Source organism: Astatotilapia calliptera, chromosome 1 (genome assembly GCF_964374335.1).
Source record: "Astatotilapia calliptera chromosome 1, fAstCal68.1, whole genome shotgun sequence".
NCBI lineage: Eukaryota > Metazoa > Chordata > Actinopteri > Cichliformes > Cichlidae > Astatotilapia > Astatotilapia calliptera.
In genome coordinates this window covers 35,751,202-35,773,757 of record NC_137422.1, presented here as the reverse complement: position 1 = coordinate 35,773,757, position 22,556 = coordinate 35,751,202, and the positions used below count along the sequence as shown (strand labels likewise).

Below are 22,556 nucleotides of genomic sequence, written 5' to 3'. Positions count from 1 at the left end.
ATTGAATTACCCACACAGAGGTTTGTCATACTCAAGGCTGTCCTATATGTGGACCAATTTCATATTTGTCTTTTCAGATGTAAGGAGGGAGACTGGGGTTTTTTTTTAATGGAAGCTGTCACTCAACTCAGGAAGATGAAAGGCAGGGTCCTTTAGATGTTGTATTGTACAACAAGCAGGACAAACACTTGACTGACACGAAGTCTTTGTAACAGATCTTACCAAATAGAGCAAAAATAATAACTCTGTTCCTCTTTTCTGACCTGCTGCTGATATCTGTCATAACTAATATCTCTTCTAAGAATCGCTTCTTCTTCTTATGTCTGTTCAGATCATTTTTCCTCATCAAGTCTAAGCTCATTGTGGCATATTTACTGTGTATCTTTGGTGAAAATAATATTGCACAATAGTATGCCACTAAAAAATGAAAGATCTTTGTCAAAGTAGTAATTCTCAGTTGCCATTATTCAAAAGAGAATTAAATTGTTATCCTTTTTTCTTATCCTCACACCTGGCAGTAATATTGAGTCTCATCAAGCTTTGGAAGGTTTGGAGATAATCATGTCAAAAATTGAGTTTAGAGTCTCTAGAAATCTTCTAAAGATTAAAAATCCCACTTCTACGAACACAGCGGTGTTTTGTGAAATCACATATAATCTCTTGCCTTTATGATTTTATTGGTTTGACGGCATCTTGCATCTCTAAGCTTAAAAACACTACCTATGAAAAATTTCACAAAAATCAGACAGGAGGTAGCAGGAGGGAAAGTATGCACACGAGCAACCTATAGAAGAAAATAGTTCAATTTATTTAATTGCCTAGTAGCGTCTGTACTCGGTAGCATAGTGCTAAGCTGCAGTCACTGTATCATAAGCAGAAATACAGGAAATCATAAAAGATAAAATGTACAGCAACAGATAGAGCAGTTGACAAAGGAAATCCAAGAAATAAAAATATAGAGCACAAATGACAGAAAATCATCAGGACATACAGAACAGAGAAAAAGTTTATCACTCAAATGAATTGTAAATGCTACATCTGCATTTGATGAAATGTACCATTACCCGACTTCAGTCACTGGATATATGAAAAATAGTAGTTCTAGGCCCCTCAGTTATCAACATTTTAACAGAAAAGACTCTAAATGTTCTCCGAAGACTAAAATAAAGCCTACTTTTAAATTCAACAAAGGTCATACTATACTCTCCTGCTCATGAACTTTGTTTGATTTAGTTTGATTTACAGAATGAAATGCCCCTATAAAGCAGTTAAATGGTAAAACTATTTTAACTGGTTCTGGAAATGTCAGGCACTGCTGGATACAATTAAACGTGTCGCAGAAGAGAAATTTCTGCTACAACAAAACAAAGCTTTAAGGGCAATTTCTTTCTGCAACACAAAGGAAAAGACTTGATCAAAAATAGCATTTAAAATTCTGGACTTTCTTTCTTTCTTTCTTTCATTTTTATAAAACCGAATTAAAACACAATTTGTTGAGTCAGTATTTCCTGGTGGTACATGTAAGAAGAGCCTTTTTTTAAACATGCAGCAGACAATTAAGACAGCTGTTGCAACACATGTGCAAATTTGGCTTCTACCACGACACTCATTAGTATCTTTGAGCAAAACAAGCACGTTACCTGTACCAAAAAATCAAGAATAGCAGAGTTGCTAAAGCCAAAGGACAAACTGAATGGAGGATGTGTTGTTTGACAGGAAGTATCAAAAACCCTGAGGTATGAGCCTAGTTTATGCCTCACATGCACTGTTTCCTTGCACAGTAGCCCGAATGACGTGAGAGCTAGAGGTGCAGAAATGCATATTCACTAACAGCAAGAACCTCGTCACACCTCTGCCTGTGTGCTACTTGTGTAACAATTAAATTATGGCCATGTCACAGGTTTTTATTGGTGTTTTGTATTTTGTCATGGCAAAAAAACATGCTTTGCATGCAGACAGTTTTTTTCGAAAGTGAGGAAGGCTGAAAAATCGAGCCAGATGGATAACATACAAAATGTCAAGTCACTGTGTTTGCAGTTCTCACATTATGACCTGTCCTTCACACTCACTTTGAGGAACGGTGTTTCAAGTAGGATATTAAACTGTTGTAACAAAAATGCACGATCAGCAGGCTCATCAGCAGCCTAGTTCATAATAAACCATAGATAACCACCGACCTAAATCACACCCAATTATTTTTCTTTTTGTTGTTGGCAGCTGTCAATTGCAGTAATTAAAACGAGTTTGAAAAACGAGTAAGTAAACAGACCTTTCTTGTAAACCATTATAATGCTTTGAAAACTGTATTCACATTCATGTCAGTTCACACAATCCCAAATTTAATTTAAAAAGGTTTGCATCCCGGATTTTTGTACAGAAACAATGTTGATAATTGAGGGCACAGGACTCCTGTCAGTGTTGTTTTTATGCAAGTCGAGGATTAAAGGTTTGTTGTCAAATGCTATGTTAGACTAGGTCAACACACAACACATAACAAATAAAGGTCACAAAAATGCATCACAGAAAAGTCGGTATAGGCTGCTGACAGACCATGCCATTGGCTCTGTTTCTCTTGACCAAGCTGGTATCTCCGTTGAAGCAGTACGTCTAACAAAAGCACAGCACATCACTGAAAACTGACTTATTTTGTCTCACTGGCCTTTTATTTGCATGAAGGTGACTGACTGCTCAGCTTGTTATGCCTGTGCAGGAGAGGATATCATCTTTACCTGGAGGCCTGTACTCCCACAGGCTGACTCTTTCCTATCCTAGGACAACCAGTTTTCAGGATCCCATCATCCTCTGGAAGAGCAGTCACACATGCCTTGACAAAGGCACTGGCAGAATCCATAGACCAGGCAAACTGTCAGGCTTGATGGTACTAAGCTAACGCATACAATACCCAGAGTCACTCTCTGAATCACCAGCAAGTAGATTCCAAGAGGAAGTGAGCCAAAGTATAAGAAACCCAGAAGCCAGACCAGGATGCGTGGGACATGATTACAGAACTTGGACAAGGCATCCTGATCTGCTGGCCCATTAGAGCCTATAGATACTGAGTCCAGGCTTTGCTCAGCATAAACATCTGAGCTGCCATTTTGGCTTGGAGAGTGTTGTGAGTCCCTCTGCACCTCCATTATAGTGATTACCAGGCAGTTGGATGAGTCACGAGATGGACTGGAGGAGGAGAAACTCTTTGGAGTCAAGACCACCTCCCTGTTTTGGTCGGAATTCCAGGATTTGTCTCGCATCACCAAGTGGGACATGATGTTAACATCATCAGGCAGGGCTGAAATCTCCTGCTCAGTGATCTCAGTTTGGTGTCGGCAAAAGGGGCAGGAGATGCAGCCTGCACTGTCAGCAATATCCAGGATTTTAACGAGACAACGGGCACAGACCCGGTGAAGGCAGTCCAGGATTTTAGGCTTCCGGTGGTGGACATTGTAACGCTGATAACAGATTTTACACTCTAACTCCTCCGGAGGAGGACTTTCCTTCTCCTCAAACTCAGTCTGAGGACAGCTCATCTTCAAGTCATGTTCTAGGGAAACATATAGAGACAGGGTGAAATAAAAACAGAACATCACATGTGACTTTAACTAGTATGCAAAGGAAGTAATAAAAGAAGAAGGAAGAAGGAAGGAACAAAAAACCAGAGCATGTTTGTCACTACAGTGTCTTGCATCTCTCTGCCCAGCAGGAAAAGGTCAAAGCTCCTCTCTGACTGCTTTGACTTTGTGTACCTTCTGGTGATGAAAGATTTATGATTTGGGAGTTGAATCAGGGTATTATACTAGTGCCCTTTTATGGCAAAGTAAGAGCCAGTAGTGCTATTGATAATCAGGGAGAGATGGTACAGGGAGCTGCTCCCTGAACATTTTTCATTGATTCATTAGTGTTGATGCAGTTCTTAAAATAAATGACCAGCCCTTGAACCAAAGGTTTGATTGTTACTTAAATTATTTTTTAATGTATTTATTCATTATCCATTGGATTATATAAAGTCCTTCTTGGCATTTAATTTATTCAGTTAGGGCATTGGATAGTAGAGCATTGTCATTCATTGAAAGACTCTCATTGTTCTCCCTGAACAAACTGATTTCTTTTATTGGGCATTAAATGTGTTTGCTGAGTTAGTCATCAGGGCATTCGTTTTCGTAACCGTTTATTGAGCGCAGGGTCATGGTGGGGATAATGCCTATCACAGCTGTCATAGGGAGGGGTATAGGGTACACCCAGGTCATCAGTTCATCACAGTGCTTCCAGAGAGAGACAGACAATCACACAATCACCCTCACATCCAGTTTAGAATCACCAAAGACACCTAACATACATGTCTTTAGACTGTGGGAGAAAACTAGATCACGCAGAGGAAACCCACAAAGGCACATGGAAAACAGGCAGAAAGGCCCAGCCAACCATGAACATTCAAAAACCAGCAAGTTAATCATTACTTGAATTTATTAGTTTACTGAACATGATGGCCATTATTGGCTAGGATATGCTGAAATTTTTGACCAGTCTACCTATATGTCAGGATGTTTGCAGTTACCTAAAGGTGCTTCATTACTGTCATACTAGACAGAAGTTTTACAGTCTTACAATTTCCATCCCCACAAAAATTTAACAGCAACACCTAGCTATATTAGTCATAATTGTCATGTACCTACAAAAATTCCCTCTGAAGACATATGAGGAAGGCTTCAGACCCCACACTACATGGACTTTGCTCCAGACCTTCATTTAGGAGGACCCCTCTTTGTAGCTGCATACTCCATTGTTGCTGTTCCTGATCATGTTTCAAGATATTCCTGATTCATGGTTCATATTTGTAAACAATTTTAATTTTAAATTTAAATCTGTGTGTGTCCAACAAAATTGATAGCTCGTTTTTAACCATCCATCAATCCATACGGCCCTCCTTTCCGAAGAAAAAAAGGGTTGTAACATTGTGTAAAATGTAGGTAAAAAAATAATGCCCTGATTTGCAAATCAGTCAGACCCTGTATTTAATTCTTTATAATATTAAGATGACCAATACTGAAGCTTAGATTAAAAAAAAAAAATATATATATATGTATATATATATATACTCATAATTTGGGGAGCTTTTAATGGTTTCCAGAACAGAGACTTTTGCTCTTGTTTACATTATACACACCATTCAAACCTTTTTTGGAAATGGGTTGTAAGCCCTGAAAACAATGCAAACATGACATGATAAGGAACTTACTGACAATTGCTCTGGTTGTTAATTCAGCATATACTGATGCAACTGGAAATGATACCGAAGGACTGTTGTAATCTAATTCCACAGACATTGAGCTGTGATACAAAAACTACTGAACATCAGCTCCAGTTGTTACTGTCACATTTGTTTTTGCATATTACAAAACACATTCGAGTCGTGATGAGGTTTCTGGTAACTCGTCTACAGCCTGAAACACTTCTTCTTTTTAGCAAAACTACCACACTGTGGATTTCTTTGAATGTCCCTGAGGGCTGAGAAATATGTGCGATCATACAAAAGAGACTAAATACTTAGCAGGAGGTCTGTCATTTCTGAAGCAAATAAATATCAAAATCATTTTATCCATACTGTGTATATGTTCTGTTTATTAAAACTGGATAAGGTAGAAAATTCTCAATATCAGACATGGGATTTTTTTATAGGTTTCCCTTGCTTCTGCAGATTTAGAACAGCATTATTCTTTTATGCTCTGTTCTCTTGAAATTTAGCCTTGAGAAAAAAATGAAATATGAAACTCAGTTTTCTTCAGGTGAAGAAATAATCAGTAGCTCTTTTAACCGTCTAATTTTCAATTTTTTCAATTTTCCTGTCGTATTTGGATATGCCTGCATGGCACTGCTTGTGTGTGTGTGCGTGTGTGCACAGAAGTCCACAGTTTAGGTTTGTTTTGCTGTCAGTTGTGCCAAGAGCAACTGACAGCAAAGGAGCAAATGAGCAGCTACTGTCTCTGCAGCCAAATCAACAGACCTAATACTTAATACTGTGCATAAACTCATGCACCCATTGTGTTATGTCAAATAATATGTAAAGATGTTGTTCTTAGTTAGCTATAGGCTATGACACATAGTGCTCAGCTAGTAGATTTAACGTTTTGGGAATATTTCTCTTGCCTCTAGCATACAAAAGTAAAGTGGTTCCGATGAGGCTACTTGTGTGGAAAACACATCCATTCTCTTACAAAATCAACGTTTTTTAGTCTTGAATTCTTGGCACTAGGATTTGCGCTACGGCCACGCAACTTAAATGGCATGTTGAGGCCAGACACAGTTGCTGTATAAGGTGTAGTAACACATTGACATTTTTCGTCCTTTTTAGAAAAGTGCTTGAGATTGTCCTCTGGGACATTACTTCTGATAGGTATTTGTCCTTGAGGGCCCCTCCATTACAGGTAGTGCCCTCACCTGAAAATACCACAGATCACGCTGTACTTCCTGCGTATTGTATTTTTTGCGCAGCATCTTCTTGGAGCCTATATTATGGCTACATTTCCCTAAAGATAGTTGGTTCATATGATGAATTTTAATACACTTTTTCTGTGTAGTGACATGTGTAAACTGAAAGACAAGGTAAAGCTGGTTACTTAACATGCTGCCTCTTACATGTACTGTAAGAATAACTGTGGAAAATACTCTAACCTCAATATCCTGCAAAAGTGCGTGTGTGAAAATTGATTAGATACCAACTAGTCAATGGGATATAATCAGTTTAATCAGTACTGTTTCACCATCATTCAGAATGAAAGATGTGTAGCTCTCTCTAAATGTGGCAGTTAGCATAGGAAACAGCAGTGTCTGGAGATGGTAGTCCAGTCTTTGTTCAGCTCTAAGTTTATTTAGTTCAATTCAAATTAAATCAGTGAGGTTTAGAAAGGTTACGAAAGGTTTAGTAAAACCTCAGAAATTGCTTTTGAGAGCCATGGCACAGTTCATTCCTCTTGATACGGCTTACTTTACTTCTGTATATGGACATTAGCAAGTCCCCCTCCCATCATGAAAGTGTTATATAAAGAATGGCCAGTCTTTCACTCATTCATGACCATGAAATATAGATTGAATAGGTGGATTTTGCACTGGCAATTGCCCAATAGTAGGGGAGAGCGGGGTAAGTTGTCACACTTTTCACACTGACTAACTCTTACTGAGCACCATACATCACAACGTAATAAATGTTTCACCAAATGAAAGAAGGAAGTCTCGGGCACATATGATGTATTCATTACATTTTCATATCTTATCTCATTACGGAGTTGTAGACTGTTGAATGGAGAATGTGTACTTGTGACAATTTGCCCCATCGGCAGGTAAGTTGTCACACTAGATTATCTTAAAATAAGAACACAAATACTTAATTGTGATTATTGATTTTAATTGTTAAATTCAAACCAAAACTGGAAATTTGAACAATTATGCCAAGAGAATTTGGAAAAAAAACAATTATTTCAATCCAATACACATTTTAATCAAAACATTAAGTAGAAAGAAAACTTTAGTTTGAACTTTAAACTCAAATGTTCTCTGGCTTGCACATAAATCCATCATAAATGAATGGAATGCTGCAAATAACTTGCTTTACTTAACATGTTTATCCTCTGAACAAAACAGATGCCCTATTTCTGATTAATCAGACTCAACTTCAGAGTCACAATTCTGGCACACATAAATTGCCTGGCCGGAGGTGCAAGCATCATGGGCCCATTAGTTGCATTTTACGCATTTTACCCAGGTCTCTTTTGGACAACTGTTTGAAAATGGCTCCACACAGACAAGGCAGAAGCACTCTTCATCATCTGATGATGACTCTTGAATTATTTTTCTTCTTTTAGCTGCGTTGTTCTTCATAGGTCCAGATGTTTTCCCCCCTCGCGTCCCTCTCTTTTGAAACAGCTTTTTGCTAGATTCAGCCTTATTCTTTTCTTTTTCTAGTTGCTGCTTCACTGGCGTGTCGGTTAGAATTGCTGATTTGCGTTGTTTTCTTCCTTTGCTGGATGGTTTTCGGCGGCCAGCTTTTGGATATGGCCGGATGTCCTCTGGAGTTGGTAGTCCGCTGTCAGTAATTGCAGTGCTGGGTAAGGGTGAGCTCGTGATAGAGATGGTGCTGGAGCTTGGCAGTTCAGAGTTGGTGCTGGGGCCTAGCAGTGCAGAGTTGGTGCTGGGGCCTAGCAGTGCAGAGTTGGTGCTGGGGCCTGGCAGTGCAGAGTTGGTGCTGGAGCCTGGCAGGGCAGGGTCCGGAATAGGGCGATCTGTGATGTAGGATGGTGCAAACTCGGCTTCCAGAAATACATTTCTGTTGTAAGGTTGAATCCCAGCCACCCTAAAACCAGCCTGAATGTTCAATGGGGTTGCAGCCAGAGGATATGCAATTGCCACAATCCCAGGAATGTCATAAATGGACATTGTCTTCCCAGGGTTGTTCCTCATTCAGGCATCACACGTGCTGTTGATGTGCCTCTTTAGTGGCCCGTAGACAGACCTGTCTAATGGTTGGAGCCGATGTGAGCAGTGCGGTGGGAATGACAGCATGATTATGCCATTTTCTTTGGCATAATTGAGTCCATCAATGGACAGATGAGACTCGTGGTTGTCCAAAAGGAGTAAACAGGGCTTCTCCTTTGAACACTTTGTATGTTCATTGAAATGTTGCAGGAAGTCAACAAAGTGTGTGTCTTTCATCCATCCAGAGGAATTTGCCCCTCCTTTGCTGCCGGGTGGCCCGTTGATCAGGAAATGGTCATGGAAGTGGACACGTGGGAAAATAAAGTATGGAGGTAAACTATTCCCTATGGCTGAGACAGCACAGGCCAGTGTGACAAGGGTTCCCCTTTCAGCAGAGGTCAATGACCCTACTTGTTTGAATCCACGTCTGGCCAACACTTTGTCTGGTTTATGTACAGTGGTGACCCCAGTTTCATCAACATTCCAAATGTCTCCTGGTCCAAACTCATATTTGCATAACACTTTCTCTAAGTTGTCAAAGAAAGCATTGACATTCTCTCTGTTGAAGCTACTTGCCCTGGCAAGGCTAGTTGCTTCTGGCTTTCTCAGTGACAATGTTGTATGCTGCTTTAAAAAGCCTGTAAACCACTCTTTGCTGGCCTTTTCTTTTTCTGCCCACAAAGGCACAAACTTCAGTTCGTGTGCCACAGCAAACTGGTAGGCAAGCTTTCTGACCTCACTTGGTGACAGACCAAAATAAATGTCAGCTGACCTAGTAATATATTCAACAAGCTGCTTTTCCAAATCAGGGGAAAAAATCTTCCTTGGCGTTGTATAACCAACCATTGTTGTTGGCATGGCTGTCTGACTTTCAATTTCTTCTCTGGTAATCTTTTGACAATACCGAGTTAGAGTACGGTAATTTATGTCAAAATCCTTTGCTGTACTTCTGATTGATTTGTTCTGCATCTTTACCTGCCTGACTGCCTTTAACATAATGTTAGGTGGTGTTCTGCCACGCTCTGTCTTTCGTTGATAATTTCGAACCATCTTACTTTCTTCCTTCCTTAATTCCTGCCTCTCCTTCCTTTCTTCAAAAACCTTATTACAAATACAAATGAATTACAATATCAATTTTTTGGAGCATTTATTTGTACTGGGGCAAGTTGTCACATGTGACGACTTGCCCCAAAGTTAATGAGACAACTTGCCCCAAACTGACATTTATGCTAATTTTGGCTAAATGTCAGGGTTAGCTCAACATAGCACATCAGCTGAAGTATCAAAAGACACGTTAATGTCTCCTCTATTTTGTGTAAAATAATAATTTGTAACATCTATACCTAACAAAGTTGTACTGACGAAAATTTAAAGTGATTTATTTTTCCTTTTAGGTCAAAAAAATAAAAAAGATGTGCTCACCTCAGATTAGAGCAGTCTTGACTACATGTGAACAGGAGGTTGACTATAGAAGAAGAAGTCACACAAAGTGGCTATTTCATTTTTGAGATAGAGCCTCTAGTGTTGGAGTTATGAACAGTGTGACAACTTACCCCGCTCTCCCCTACTCTCTGTGACTTACTGACTGTTAAATATTTAAGCCTGTCTGTTGAGTTAAAAAGCCTTCTGAAAGATGTCAGAAAGACGGAGATGTTCTTGCTAGATCAATCATGTAAGCAGAACTGCCTGATTTTCCACAAAAGTCCCCCCCCCCCCCCCCCCCCCCAAAAAAAAAGGTTGTAAAGAGGGGGATCGATGCTCATAACTCATGAAAGAGCCCAGTTTGCAAAAGGAATTTGAGAGTTGGGGTTATAATTTTTTTAAGTATCCCAGAGAGCTTACATTGTAAACAAACTTTCATTTGTTTTCCCCACAAAGCCTGTATTACTAAGACCTAACAGACCATTAACAGTCATTAACCTTTTGCAATGCTTGAAACATTAATGATATTAATCACATCAGTGTTTTCTTCTTTTGCAATCATTGTACTACCTTAGTACTTTTTTATCACTACTCCCTGTCATTATGCATTAACTGGCCGTTTACTGCCAGAAATTTGTATCCACTTTGGAGATATACTTTATGCCACACTTTCAAATCTACCATATGAACTTACAGCCACCATAATATGTATATTAAACATTTCTGGGGGGAAAAATTGCTTTTGTTGGTTGAGCTGTGGTTTAATTGAAAGAATTTGCTGAGTGTGTTGTTGTCAGGTTCCTGGTCTGTAAGGAGAATATCCCTACTTTACGTGCTAAGCTATTAATCACCACAGCCTTCATCACCATCTTGCACTTTGCAATATTGCATATCTCATCACTTTGCAGTCCAACCAGATGAATTGTCCAGAGCCATCCAGCGGTGCTGTCATCTGGAGCAACACACATTTGCATTGATCTATTCTGGTCCAAGACCTGCCAGGTTTTTTTTCTTTCTGTACGTGCTGTCAGATTCTCTTTTTTTCAAGTGTATTGTTTTCAACTAATAGAAGACAGGGTATGCATGTGTTATTGCATTCAATTAAAGATAAATTATGAGCTTAGCTGGTGATATTAGACTTGTCTCAGTTTTTACAGAAACAGGACATAGATTTTTTTGTAGTCCATGCAGAAAGCATGTCTTCTGATAATTGCTGCAAATACAGAAACACTGCCGGCTAAAGTCAGCTTCACGTGTTGAAAATGCTACTGTGATCTCTCTCCTAATGAGAAACTGCTTCATAATGTGGATGCTGTTGCAAAATTATCAAGCAGGTGACGTTATTAGTTGTTAATAGTCACTGTGAACAGAGTGATGGTAAAAAAAAAAAAAATAATAAAAGGTACCCTTTGGATAAGATTAGTTACTTGAGGTTAGATAGGACAAATTAGTGCCCATATTGAAGAGATTCCAAAAATAAAGAAAGAGTTTCTTTTTAGCCATAGTGTCACTCTAAAATAAATCAACCACTCTTGCCTACTGTAGTAGTTAAATTTCATGACTAAATATAGAAAAATCACACCTTAGTCATTGTGACTGAGTAGTTAATTCACTGGGATCTAATTGCACTTTACTGTGGAGAGTCACTCTCTTTATATCTGAATTTTGAGATACTGTAAATAGTCTTGTAATAATTAGGGAGGCTACTGTTTACCCAGAAACATGCTTTGATATGTCCCTGAGAAAGGTTGTTGTAGATCAGGTTACTAACCACTTCATAAACATATGTTATTTAATGTGTAGTTCAAGAGGTAGCGTAACATGTGAGAGAAAGTGGAAACATTAAATTCTAAGATACACATTGAATATAATCCCAGGTACTTTTGATATGTTTTTGCACATTATGACTGTCATTGAAAACCTTATATGTTGCCCAAAGTAAACAAATGTACTCATACAGGTTTCAAGCATTGATGGGGTTCCTTTTACTGTTATAGACTGTTGAATGGGTATGCCTGCCCTATAACCCTTAGAATTCATTTAACTAAAGAGAAAGCCTTTAATACACACTGGTTAAAAGATGCAATTGATAATAGAAACAAAAGGATAGTGAATGAGCAACAAAAGCATTATTCAAGTTAAGGGAACTATTAGTTAATAGTAGAAATGAAAATGACAGACTTTTATGCTACTAGCAAAAAGTCTTTAGCCTTCACATGTACAGCAGCAGGCACTGGGTTTCTTTATACTAAGTTAATATACTGTGTTGTGTTGTTTGTTACGTTGTGATGTGTCATATCGTGTCGTGTTGTGTTATATGTAGTGCCGACGTAGGACAGTTTTTCCAATTTCATTGTACTACTGTACTATGTATGACTGTGCAATGACAATAAAGAGTTATCTTATCTTATCTTATCTTATCTTATCTTATCTTATCTTATCTTAACACTGAAGTCGACTTCACATTTAAGCATCTGTTGGACTAGTTACTGTGTGTGAGCCAGTCTACCGTTCTGGCGCATTTTTACTGAATAATTAGGCCCTTATTGAGTCAGATGGTAATTTCACACTAGAAATTACAGCCATTTTGGTTTACCAAGAAAAATGCTAGAATCAGTCATTTCAGCATGAGACCCATAACAACACGCACACTATAGCCTCTTTTGTCTTTTTGTTTGTGCAGAGAAGAGATGGTTTTTTTCAGTATTACACTGGGTTTTAAAACACTGGACCACTTTCTGTCTCCCATTTGCCGAACAAAGTGTTCTTATAACCTTGATAAACACGCCTGCCTTTGTATCCTGCATTCATGGTGTTTAGTGGCTCATCCTGGGATTTCAAGCCAGTAACAAGTCCATCTTTTTAATAGCAAAAAAAATGCTTTGAGGAACACGTTTCATGACATAATGGAAAAGACTTTAATCAGCAAGATAAAAGCAAAGTCTAAGCTGTGTTATCACAGCTACAGACATCTTTGAAATACTGAGCTCCAGACGCTTTGACCTGCGCCTTCACACCCAGAGTTATGCAGGTCAATACTTTGTATAGATCCTGACAAAACCAGATCAAACGCGGTTTACCTGCATTTATAGCACTAGTGTTCCAAAAAAAAAAAAGTTGTAATTGTATGTTAAACATACTGCAATTGTTTTGTAAATCTTGAAAAGCCATGTTATATTTAAAATAGAAAATAAAAAGCATATAAAAATTTAGAATATGACAACCATATTAAAAATGTAATTGTACTAAGAACACCATTTGCATTTGTTTTTCACTGGCAGGTACTTCTTGGTTACCAGTTCGGGTTTTAATTAATGTACAGTCTGACTTTGTCCAATGTCATTGAAGACATCAGATTTTACCTTAGGTTTCTTGCCATATTCCAAACATTCTGTAAAAGACTTAGCAAGTTTTTCATAGACAGACTTGCAGGATGTGTAAGATATCGTGCGAAAAAGACCTTAATGTATGTTGCTTTCCTAAAGTCTGCTGCTGGACACAGAAATTTTGTCCAGTGGCTTCTGATACTCCCTTAGTTTACAGCAAGTGGACCATTTGCCCTCACCTTCCTGTGTCATTATTCTCCTGTCCCCTACCTTCTTCATTTCACTGTGGATTGTTGATGATAGCTTTGACCTTTGTTGTCAGAATATCCGCTTGGTGATGCTTGTCTGAATTATGCCATTGATCCAAAGGATTATGGCCATGCTGCTGCCAGAGCTTTCATGCTTGTTTATAACAATTAGGTGTGAAAAACAAAGAAAGGCAAACTTTCTTTGATTTTTTTAAAAACTAGATTGTTTAAAAAACATTAAAAGCATTAACAGTTCTATGTGTGCCTGTGGTAATAAATTGTACCACAGCTTTATACATACAATATAGTCTAGTGATTCTAGTCAATTCTAATAAGGTACTTTTGAAGATTTTCTCTTCTTGGGAGTTCTTAAATACTGATAAATTATCATTACTGCTTGTGTGCTTGGTGTCAATATTGGGCACATATTTAACTGCATGTTCATTTAGTCACATATGTTGTACTCCTATATGACACATTTGAAAATGCACAATATTTAGGCATTTGTTCAACCATTAAATCAGCAACCACCATATAAATACCTGATTGAGTCTAATGAATACAGAAACAATTATGCAACCAGACAAACATAGTAGCACTACTACAAACCATTTTACATAACGTTTTACAGCTATTTATTTAAAGTTATTTAAAGTTATTTAAACTGGCATTCAGGCATTTTCTTTTATATGCAGCTGAGGCAATGACAAAATTGTGTCTTTTAAATAAGACATCTGGCACAAACAGTATTCTGTTAGGAACAGTTGTCAAAGTGTATTTCATCATAAGCAGCAATTATGTATGGATGGGAATGTGGCTTAAGTCTCCAAGCTCACTGCCATCTTGTGCAGTTACACAGGAGAGTGTAACTGTAGAGAAGAACACCCACTTATGCTATAATCTGTACCTCAGATAGTACTAACAAAAATGAGTAAACAGGGATTTAACAAAACACAGGGAAGCTGGTTACAAAGTTTTCAAAAAACTGAAGTTACTAAACAAGTTGTATGCTGTATGTATGAAACTACAGGAAACTGCATGGTGGCACATTTAAACATATCACACATGTGGCATCTCTCACAGTTACTGAAGAGAGAAAAACGGGATTTATGCTTCAGAATGAAGTCAAGCAACTGATTTGGAGAACAGCTCTGTAAGTCTACTGTGGATTATTGTATGAGCATTACCATTAGCATTTAGGTTTGAACAGTTTTATTCCTGATAACAGAACTGTCACAGTGAGTACTTTACTAGATAATATTAACAGACTTCTGGCCTCTGGTTCATGCTATTATACGATTTTTAAAAGGGAAAGTAAAAATAATTTAGCCGTCCAGGGAAGTTTAGCCCCAATAGCATTTTATCATAGCGCAGCATTTGGACACAACCTTTGTGACAACAAATACATTTCACTGGAAGAAGTCAGCACAGTGTCTGGTCCTCGGTCCTTGACCTACTTTTAATTCCCGTTTATTGTTTGATGTTCCATTTGGTTCTTAGTTTGTTTAGTGTTCATATTTGAGTTTCATCTTCCTTTATATCTTTTTTTGTTGTTGTTTTTTTGCTTTAGTATCCTGGTTAGTATAACTCAATGTGTTCCTTTTCCTAGGCTTTACACCTGTGTCTTTCTTCATAGAGTTTACGGATGTTAGGGTCTTATGTCTGTGTGTAGTCAGTCACGTTTCACATCTGTAGTCAGTGTTGTTGTGTGTTCTTTCTGGGCTTCTTGAATTTTTTTAGATTTCCTCCCCCCCCCTCTTTTTTTTGCATTTAACCCTAAACCAAATAAACTTCTCACTCTGTTTTTGTTTTTGAACTTTGTCTCGGTATGCCTTGTATTTGGGTTGTAATCTGCTGCACATGACAACATTTTGACTCCTAGGGTTTGTCATTCTGTCCTGTAGTCCAGTTTCCGAGTCAGCCATAGTTGCCAAAAAGTAGAAACTATTCAATAATATTCATTTTAAGGTGATGGCCTAGGTTTTACCTGGGCAAGTTTACGTTTACATGTGGTGTTTGCGTATTCATCCTGTTTTCATGTAGGTTTGATGTGGCAATTGGTATTTACCATCAGAATTTTAAATCCACAAATGAAAAACAATCAGTGTAGTTGTAAAGAAATTTTAAAAACTATAAAGCTCCTAACAACTATATGTTTGTATATTTGTATTTTTATATATTTATGTTTATATAGTTATTTATCCAGTGCTCTGTGGTTCACTGGAACTACTTCACAAAGTGGTTATCAATGGTAATCTGAGTTTCTGTGGAGGTTAAAGCAGTGCAAGGACATTGTGTAAGGTCACCCTTTATGGCTGGCATCCCAGGAATAAACCTTGCTCTGAATCTGATGAACATTGCAAAATGATTCTATGGTCAGATGAGACCAGCATAAATTTGCTTGGCTCAGATGGGGTCCAGCATGTTTGTTGTGATGGTGAATGTTATGTACCAAGGCAGCATAGTGCGATGATTTAGAGCTGCAATACCAAAGGTGTTGGGGCTTTTCACACCATGGAGGCCTGTAAATATAATTAAATGCTACCAGTCTACAGAAATCTGACTGAAGAGGGATAACAATCCAAAGCACTATTGCACAAGAATGTCTAAAGACAAATATAGTCTAGATGTTTCCCTACTAATCCAGTGCAAAAATCCTTTGGGGTATTTTAAAGAGAAGGTTTTCTTGCATTACATAGAGCAGCACCATCCCTCCAGCAAAGAGCGACTGAAAAAAGTTCATACAATGAGGCCTGTACTGTCAATATAGTTCAGTCAAGACCACTATAGTCAAAGGAAAACTATTTCCATCAACGTTTATGTATATTAAAATATATTTGGCAGTATGGTTCTTTCCTGAGACCTTCCCACATTTCCCTGTGCACACATGGAAATATGGCAGCGCAGATACATGGTTGGCTTTGAGCAGGTGGTAAGACTAAAAGGATGAACTTTAGCTAGTTTTTAATGGGTACAAACAAAACAACTAGTGATGGGCATTCTAGAGAATCTGTACATAGCCTTGGCTGCTCAAGCTGGAAGTTAATGTTTTCAAACTCACATGAAAAGTTGTTTAACCTGAGCTGAAAAGTATATTTAGTAATTTCAAGCATGATCGCTAAGCACACCATTTAACAGCAGCTTCTGTCCTCTTCTTACAGAAACAAAGTAGTCTAGCTTGCAAACAAGGCTCAGAGTGATAGCAAATCGAATCTCGTTCTCTGCATTCTGCACAATGTGCTCCATGATCATTGTGCTATTCCTTCAACCCCTCTGTGACCATCTCCTGCGGGAAATGTCTGACTGTCCATTGGTCATGCTGATCAGCAGTATCCAGCTATATGGGATGCGCTCCTGACTCAGCAGCAAAATAGGTTATTTCAAAATGGAAGAACACCTGACCACATTGACCCGACAACATGTTATTAGACTGATTAAAGTGGACACTCAGTGATCTGATCTTACACACCAAGTTACAATAACAGTTGATGTAATTCATATTCATGTTGGGGCTGTTTGTTGTAATTTAATGTGGGGTTAAAGTATTGTTATGCAAAAGTCCTTCTGCAGAGTAGAGCTCTTTATACCATACCTTCAATTAATACATTCTTTTGAGATTTTCAGGAGTTAATCCATTTCTTTCTCAATGTCAGAATGGTAATAAAATAAATCATTTGCTAGCCCAAACCACCCTTACTCCAACTCTAATCTGTCTTAAATTATACTTATGCGAAGAAAATATACTGGATTTATTTTGTATTTTTGTTGTTACTGTGTGGAGAAGGTCAGCAGCCCCTGGGATGCAGCTAGAATGGGGGCTATATTGGCTTTGTGTTGCTCAGCTCAGCTTGTTGTGAGGGCTAAATGTCACCAGTTCAGCTGGGCTGATGGCTGACTCCCTGGAGAGTTGGAGACATTTTGATTTGACAACATATAATACCGATTCCATTCATCACTGAGCTCAGCTGGGAATTAGCATGCCAGCTGGGCAGAGACAGAGGCCATATTCAAGGTTGAGACTCCTAAATGGTTAAGCGGCCAGCATGTGAGGAGGCAAGACAGGCGTCAGATAAGTTTCAGATTAATATTTAGATTCTGCTTGTCAGGTGGGGCTTTGGAGCCACCCTGCTGAGTGAAGGTCGGTGCCCTGCTGCTTTTGTGCTTTCAACATTTGTTAAATACATCTTGAATATTTCTGGCATGTTCTGCTTTTTATCAAACATGTTTGCATGTGTTTGACTTCTCTCTGAGTGTGCACTATTATACCCCATGGACTCCACTCCTTTGTTTTTCTATTTTCTTTTATAAACTAAGACCAATACAAGAATGCATTAAAAATGGTGTTATGTTATTTATTTTGGTTGTCTTAGGACATAATGACAGTTTTAGTCAATGCATCTTAAGTCAGCTCGTTTATTGGTTGTTTTTCATTGGGGTTTAATTAGGTTCTGTGTGGTTTTCAAGACATTAAGAGAAGAATTGTTTTTTATGAGTATTTTTGTAAGGAGAATCCTATTTTTTTTTTTTTTTAGAATTTGTCATTCCTGGTCCATGAGAAGTAAAGCAAAACAGGCTGTCCCTTTGTCAGAGCATTAAATACATCACACAACTACAGGGTGGCGGATGGTGACATATGCTACCCCCTAATAACCACATAGATGCTCTCCTCCAGAGAGCAGTCACCTTTGTTGGATTAAGTGGGAGATGTGGCCTATGGTTATATTACAGATGAAGCCTGTGTAAAATTGAACAGACAGGCTACACATATGTAATAATCTTCATTTATTTTGTTTTAGCTACATTTAGTTTGTTATTATTAATTATGCTTCATCTCTGTGGTTGTATATTCCATAGCACTGTTAGTCATTCTTACATTGTTCTTTTTCTTTCTCTTGCTATTACAAAAAACACAATCACAGCCACACACATAGACTGCACTTAAAACTCACTCTCTTTGCTTATAAGGTGTTAGTAAATAAAACTGGTCCTACGTTTAATCAGTCAGATACATTTCTTGCAGCATGTTCTCTGTCTTGCTATCACGCTATTTGCAATCTGTGGCCTCTTGTATACACACCTTTATAGAATCAGAGCAGCCTTTTCAGTGCATCTTGCAGATAGCAAGGCTAACAGATACATTGAAGCTGTTTGAGTGAAAAACACCTGTGAATCTTTAGAGTTGCTCTGCAGATAATGCACTAAATATATGTATTCCTTAAAACTACCATTGTGTGCATGCCAAAGAGAAAAATGAACCCAAAAGTGCAAATATTTAATGTGCAAGAGTTGCTGTCATCTGAACATAACTGTCTCGCATTGAAACACCAAGGCTGGTATCCCACAATAAATGATTATTGTTGTCACAGTGTAATTATGGCTGACTTATCATAGTGAACCAATCTTAATAAGAAAACCAAAATGATTTAGATTTGGTTTTATAACAACCCTGAATTGGAATCGCTGAAGAAAACGGCTGGCTGGATGGATAGATTATAACATGTTTATCTTGGTAAGGCAAAAATGTCTTCAATTCAATAAGTCATGATTTGTCCTAAGATTCAAGTTGTAAATCAAAAGATATATATTTTGGTTCTACTAGCAGTATAGTATGACAGACTTCTGATGAGAATTGTGTCAACTGTATGATCAGAGAAAATATAAAAGCTTATATTTGGTTTAATGTTGCCAGTGTACATCCATAAAACTAAATAGAATGTCCATTTCTAGAAATGTGTAGAAATGTGTAGAAATGGACACATTTCTACACTGAAATGGACACATTTCTACACTGAAATGGACACATTTCAGTGTAGAATGCTGGATAATCTTTTTTGTAAACATGAAAAATATATGTATATGTCATGTTAACTCTGATGCAGGGAATTATTTCAGTTCATGTTCAAGATAATGTTATATATGTATACATTTTTCTATACATATAATATGCTATTGAAGGTTTTCATTTTCTTGTATGTTGCTGGTACAAATGGTACAGAGCTATGGTGATGTTACTGTTGGCATGCAACTGCTATAATGGGCACTTTAGGAGTAGACAATATAGCCTTGAAATTATGTCCCAATCTTATCGATGATAATATCATAAATAAATGAAAAAATAAATACTGAACAATATGTGCAGCTCACAGGCAGCAGCGTTTCTTAGTGCAAACAAAACAAAGGGCTTCGTTTTCCGTAGTAGTAGTCTGTCACTAATGGCAGACTACTTAATTCAAAGTCTGAATTTATTTCCACCCGGAATTATAGTGAAATAGTGGCGGCATAATATTACACATTTGACATCTAACAGAGTGCAAGTCAAATGTAAGCACAAGGTAGCCTAGGTAGTGATTTGCTTTGAAAGAGCCTGCACCACTGTGTCATATAAAAAAAAAAAAATGAAATTGAATCTTGAAATTGAATCCTATCTTGTGCTCACAATGCTGTATCTTGTTGGTTCAAGCATTTAACCAGCTGCTTAAAGCTCTACTTTCACACCGTGTAACCACATCAATAAACAGTGAAACATGTTTTTTATTTCCACTTTTAGAGAAAATAGTTTTCTTGCATATTTTGCAAAGTACTGTGCTTTGTTGGTGGTAACTGGAGGCTGACACGCTGCCCTCGTTCTCAGACATGTCTGGGCTTGAATCGTTGTTGTATATGCTAGCAAATGGAAATGCATAGCATCACTTTATCACTGATGTTGTGATATGACGCTATATGCCAAATAAAAATCAATATTGGAATTATCACAGGCAGTATGATAAGGTATAGTACTAGTTCACATATGTGTTATAGGTACATAATTAACACGGCCAATAATCATGTCACAGCAAGCTGTTGATTTCTGTTAATTTTATTTTAATTTCTTGTTTGTTTTGTCACAGATTTAAGCTCTGGTCATAATGTAGTATGAACTCATAATTGGTTAAAATAAATAGTGGGATTATTAGTCACATTTAATAAAAAAGAATCACATTGCTTCACCTATTTATCTGTCAGGACATTTTTTAGCTGGAGCAAAAAATCGTTTCTCAATTTAAATTTCTTGGAAATGATAAAACTGTATGCCACATGCATATAAAATTATAGAAATTATTGCTTTGAGGTCACAGAGGAAGCAAAGCTGTCCATGTAATTCCAACACTTATTTAACAGGTGGTTCATTCATACTTTTGCTGTGACAAGACCACAGTTAGCCTAAGGAAAAAGCATTTAACATCTGGTGTTGCTTCTCTGAAAATATTTGAAGAGAGGCTTTATTTGAAGGAGTTTTCACTTCTGCCTCAGTCTACAATAACCAGGAGCAGTTAGGGTCAAAACATAATTTGGGTGAATGCCTCATGTTTGGATAATTATAACCCAACAGTCTTCTAATCGGGTATCGTAATTGCTAGATTTGAAAGGAAACGGTGGGACATAGCCTTGTGGATAGAAAAACGAGCATCAAATTCATCGTCAGTATTCAAACATTAAGCAGTTTGCCTAGCTGCCTCTGTGAAGAATGTCGTATAATAAAATACAGGGAAGCCAGTTATTTAGTAAGCAATTAATCCGTAAAGTAAAAGAGTAAAAAAAAGCATGTTCGTTTTACTCTTTCCGAGGCAGACATTGTAATTTTCCCACTGCACACGCACACAAATACACAGGCTGAGAGATGGCTACTACCCCCACACACACACTATCTGTCCTTATTCAGACCTTGTTTTCCTCAGTTCTAAGTTGTCTCTGACTGCAGTGCCCAGAACAGCAGCATGTGTTATAGCTACTGTCATTGTGTCTTTTTGTGCATCTGTATTTTTCTCTGCCACACAGTTTTTCTTATAGTCTAGTTTTTGTAGATTGTTACTTGACTTTATCAGAAGTAAAGCAGGGCACAGTAAAAAAAAAAAACAAAACCCCTCACCTGTTTCCACTTGTAGAAGTGTGTGTGCTGCACTACGAGCAGTTGTTATGAACTGTCAGCAGCCTAACAGCTGCTCATCTGTAGACACAATGACTGAAGTATAACTTTATAACAAACTGCTATTTCCTGGACACAGACATACACAGACACAAAGACAAGTACACGCCCACCAGACAAATAAACACCACATGCAGAAGAAATACAGAGGGATTCACACCATCCTTTCCACAAAATCTACTGATCTGTGTGTGTGCATGTTTGTGTTTGTGTGCTGTTGTTGTTGTTTCTCACCTTGTCCCAGTGTGTGAGACTCCCCCTCCTCCACTCCACTTGTTTCTGCTGCGCTGTCCTTCATGTAAATCCACCCCTCTCATAGCAACACTCCACATCTCATTCCTCCGTGTCTGTGTGCTGCTAATGTGTATGTGCAGGTGTACCGGAGCCAGGCGTCAACCAGACTGGCAGCGTTGGAGGAGGCGGTGGAGGGGAGGACAGTGTCTTACCAGACGGAGATCCTTCACCTGCAGACGCTGCTGAGAGAAAGACAGGAGGCAGAGGAGAAACTGCTGCAGTCCAAACGGTAGGAGGGGTGTGAGGAGAAGGGAGAGGGGGGGGAGGAGGAGGAGAAATGTTAGAAGGCAAAAGGGCAGGAAAAGGGAGGAGGAAAGGGAGAGAAGGCATGAATGGGAGGAGAAGGAGGAGGACGAGGAGGAGGAAAAGATGATTTGTGTGTATCCGTGGTTTGGAAAAAAGAGTGAAGACAGGGAGAGGCATAAGTGTGTGTGCAGGTGCTCGTAGAGGCAGAAGGAGAAGACGTGTGTAGGCAAACAGATCACTTTTAAGTTTTTCAAGTATTCACGTAGCCTAGGCTATAAAAAAGAAGGAATTGCCATACAGAAATGTGAAAGGTTTTCTTTGAGTTTATTTAGCAGTTACATCAACAGGTTTATTCCTCAACTGTGAAATTCTTTGTTCAATACATATTCCTCCTAACTCAGTCCTAAATTATTAAACTGAAGATGCCAAAAGTATTTAGAATATTTCTTTTTATATGTTGATAGAGTTGTCAGAGACCACTTTATTTTCTTTTTTTGGTAAAGTTTCATGGTGTGTGTGTGTGTGTGTGTGTGTGTGTGTGTGTGTGTGTGTGTCAGCCCTCCCGATCTGTGAAATGGCAGCAACACGAAGAGC

At 38.2% G+C, this 22,556-nt stretch overlaps 2 protein-coding genes across 5 annotated transcripts in view; one reads left to right on the top strand and one right to left on the bottom strand.

Moving 5' to 3' along the window:
- Positions 1 to 22,556, top strand: part of cep89 (centrosomal protein 89) — a 56,084-nt gene that overhangs the window by 21,972 nt on the left and 11,556 nt on the right. For all 4 annotated transcript variants that reach the window (XM_026175324.2, XM_026175308.2, XM_026175316.2 and 1 more), the window contains one exon: positions 21,797 to 21,945. In XM_026175324.2, coding sequence (XP_026031109.2) covers positions 21,797 to 21,945 — 149 coding nt within the window. The remainder of the gene's footprint in view (positions 1 to 21,796; positions 21,946 to 22,556) is intronic.
- LOC113026486 (E3 ubiquitin-protein ligase RNF182) lies at positions 788 to 21,803 on the bottom strand. Its single transcript, XM_026175338.2, has 2 exons — positions 21,657 to 21,803; positions 788 to 3,541 (listed from the first exon to the last, which is right to left on the bottom strand). The coding sequence occupies exons 1-2, from the start codon at positions 21,718 to 21,720 to the stop codon at positions 2,796 to 2,798; spliced, it is 810 nt and encodes a 269-aa protein (XP_026031123.1). The 5' UTR covers positions 21,721 to 21,803; the 3' UTR covers positions 788 to 2,795.

Excerpts from the sequence above, each read along its gene's own strand:
- LOC113026486 (XM_026175338.2), bottom strand. The coding sequence starts at position 21,720 with ATGAAGGACAGCGCAGCAGAAACAAGTGGAGTGGAGGAGGGGGAGTCT. Across the intron at positions 3,542-21,656 it reads GTCTCACACACTGGGACAAG|AACATGACTTGAAGATGAGC; the intron begins GTGAGAAACAAC and ends ATGTTTCCCTAG.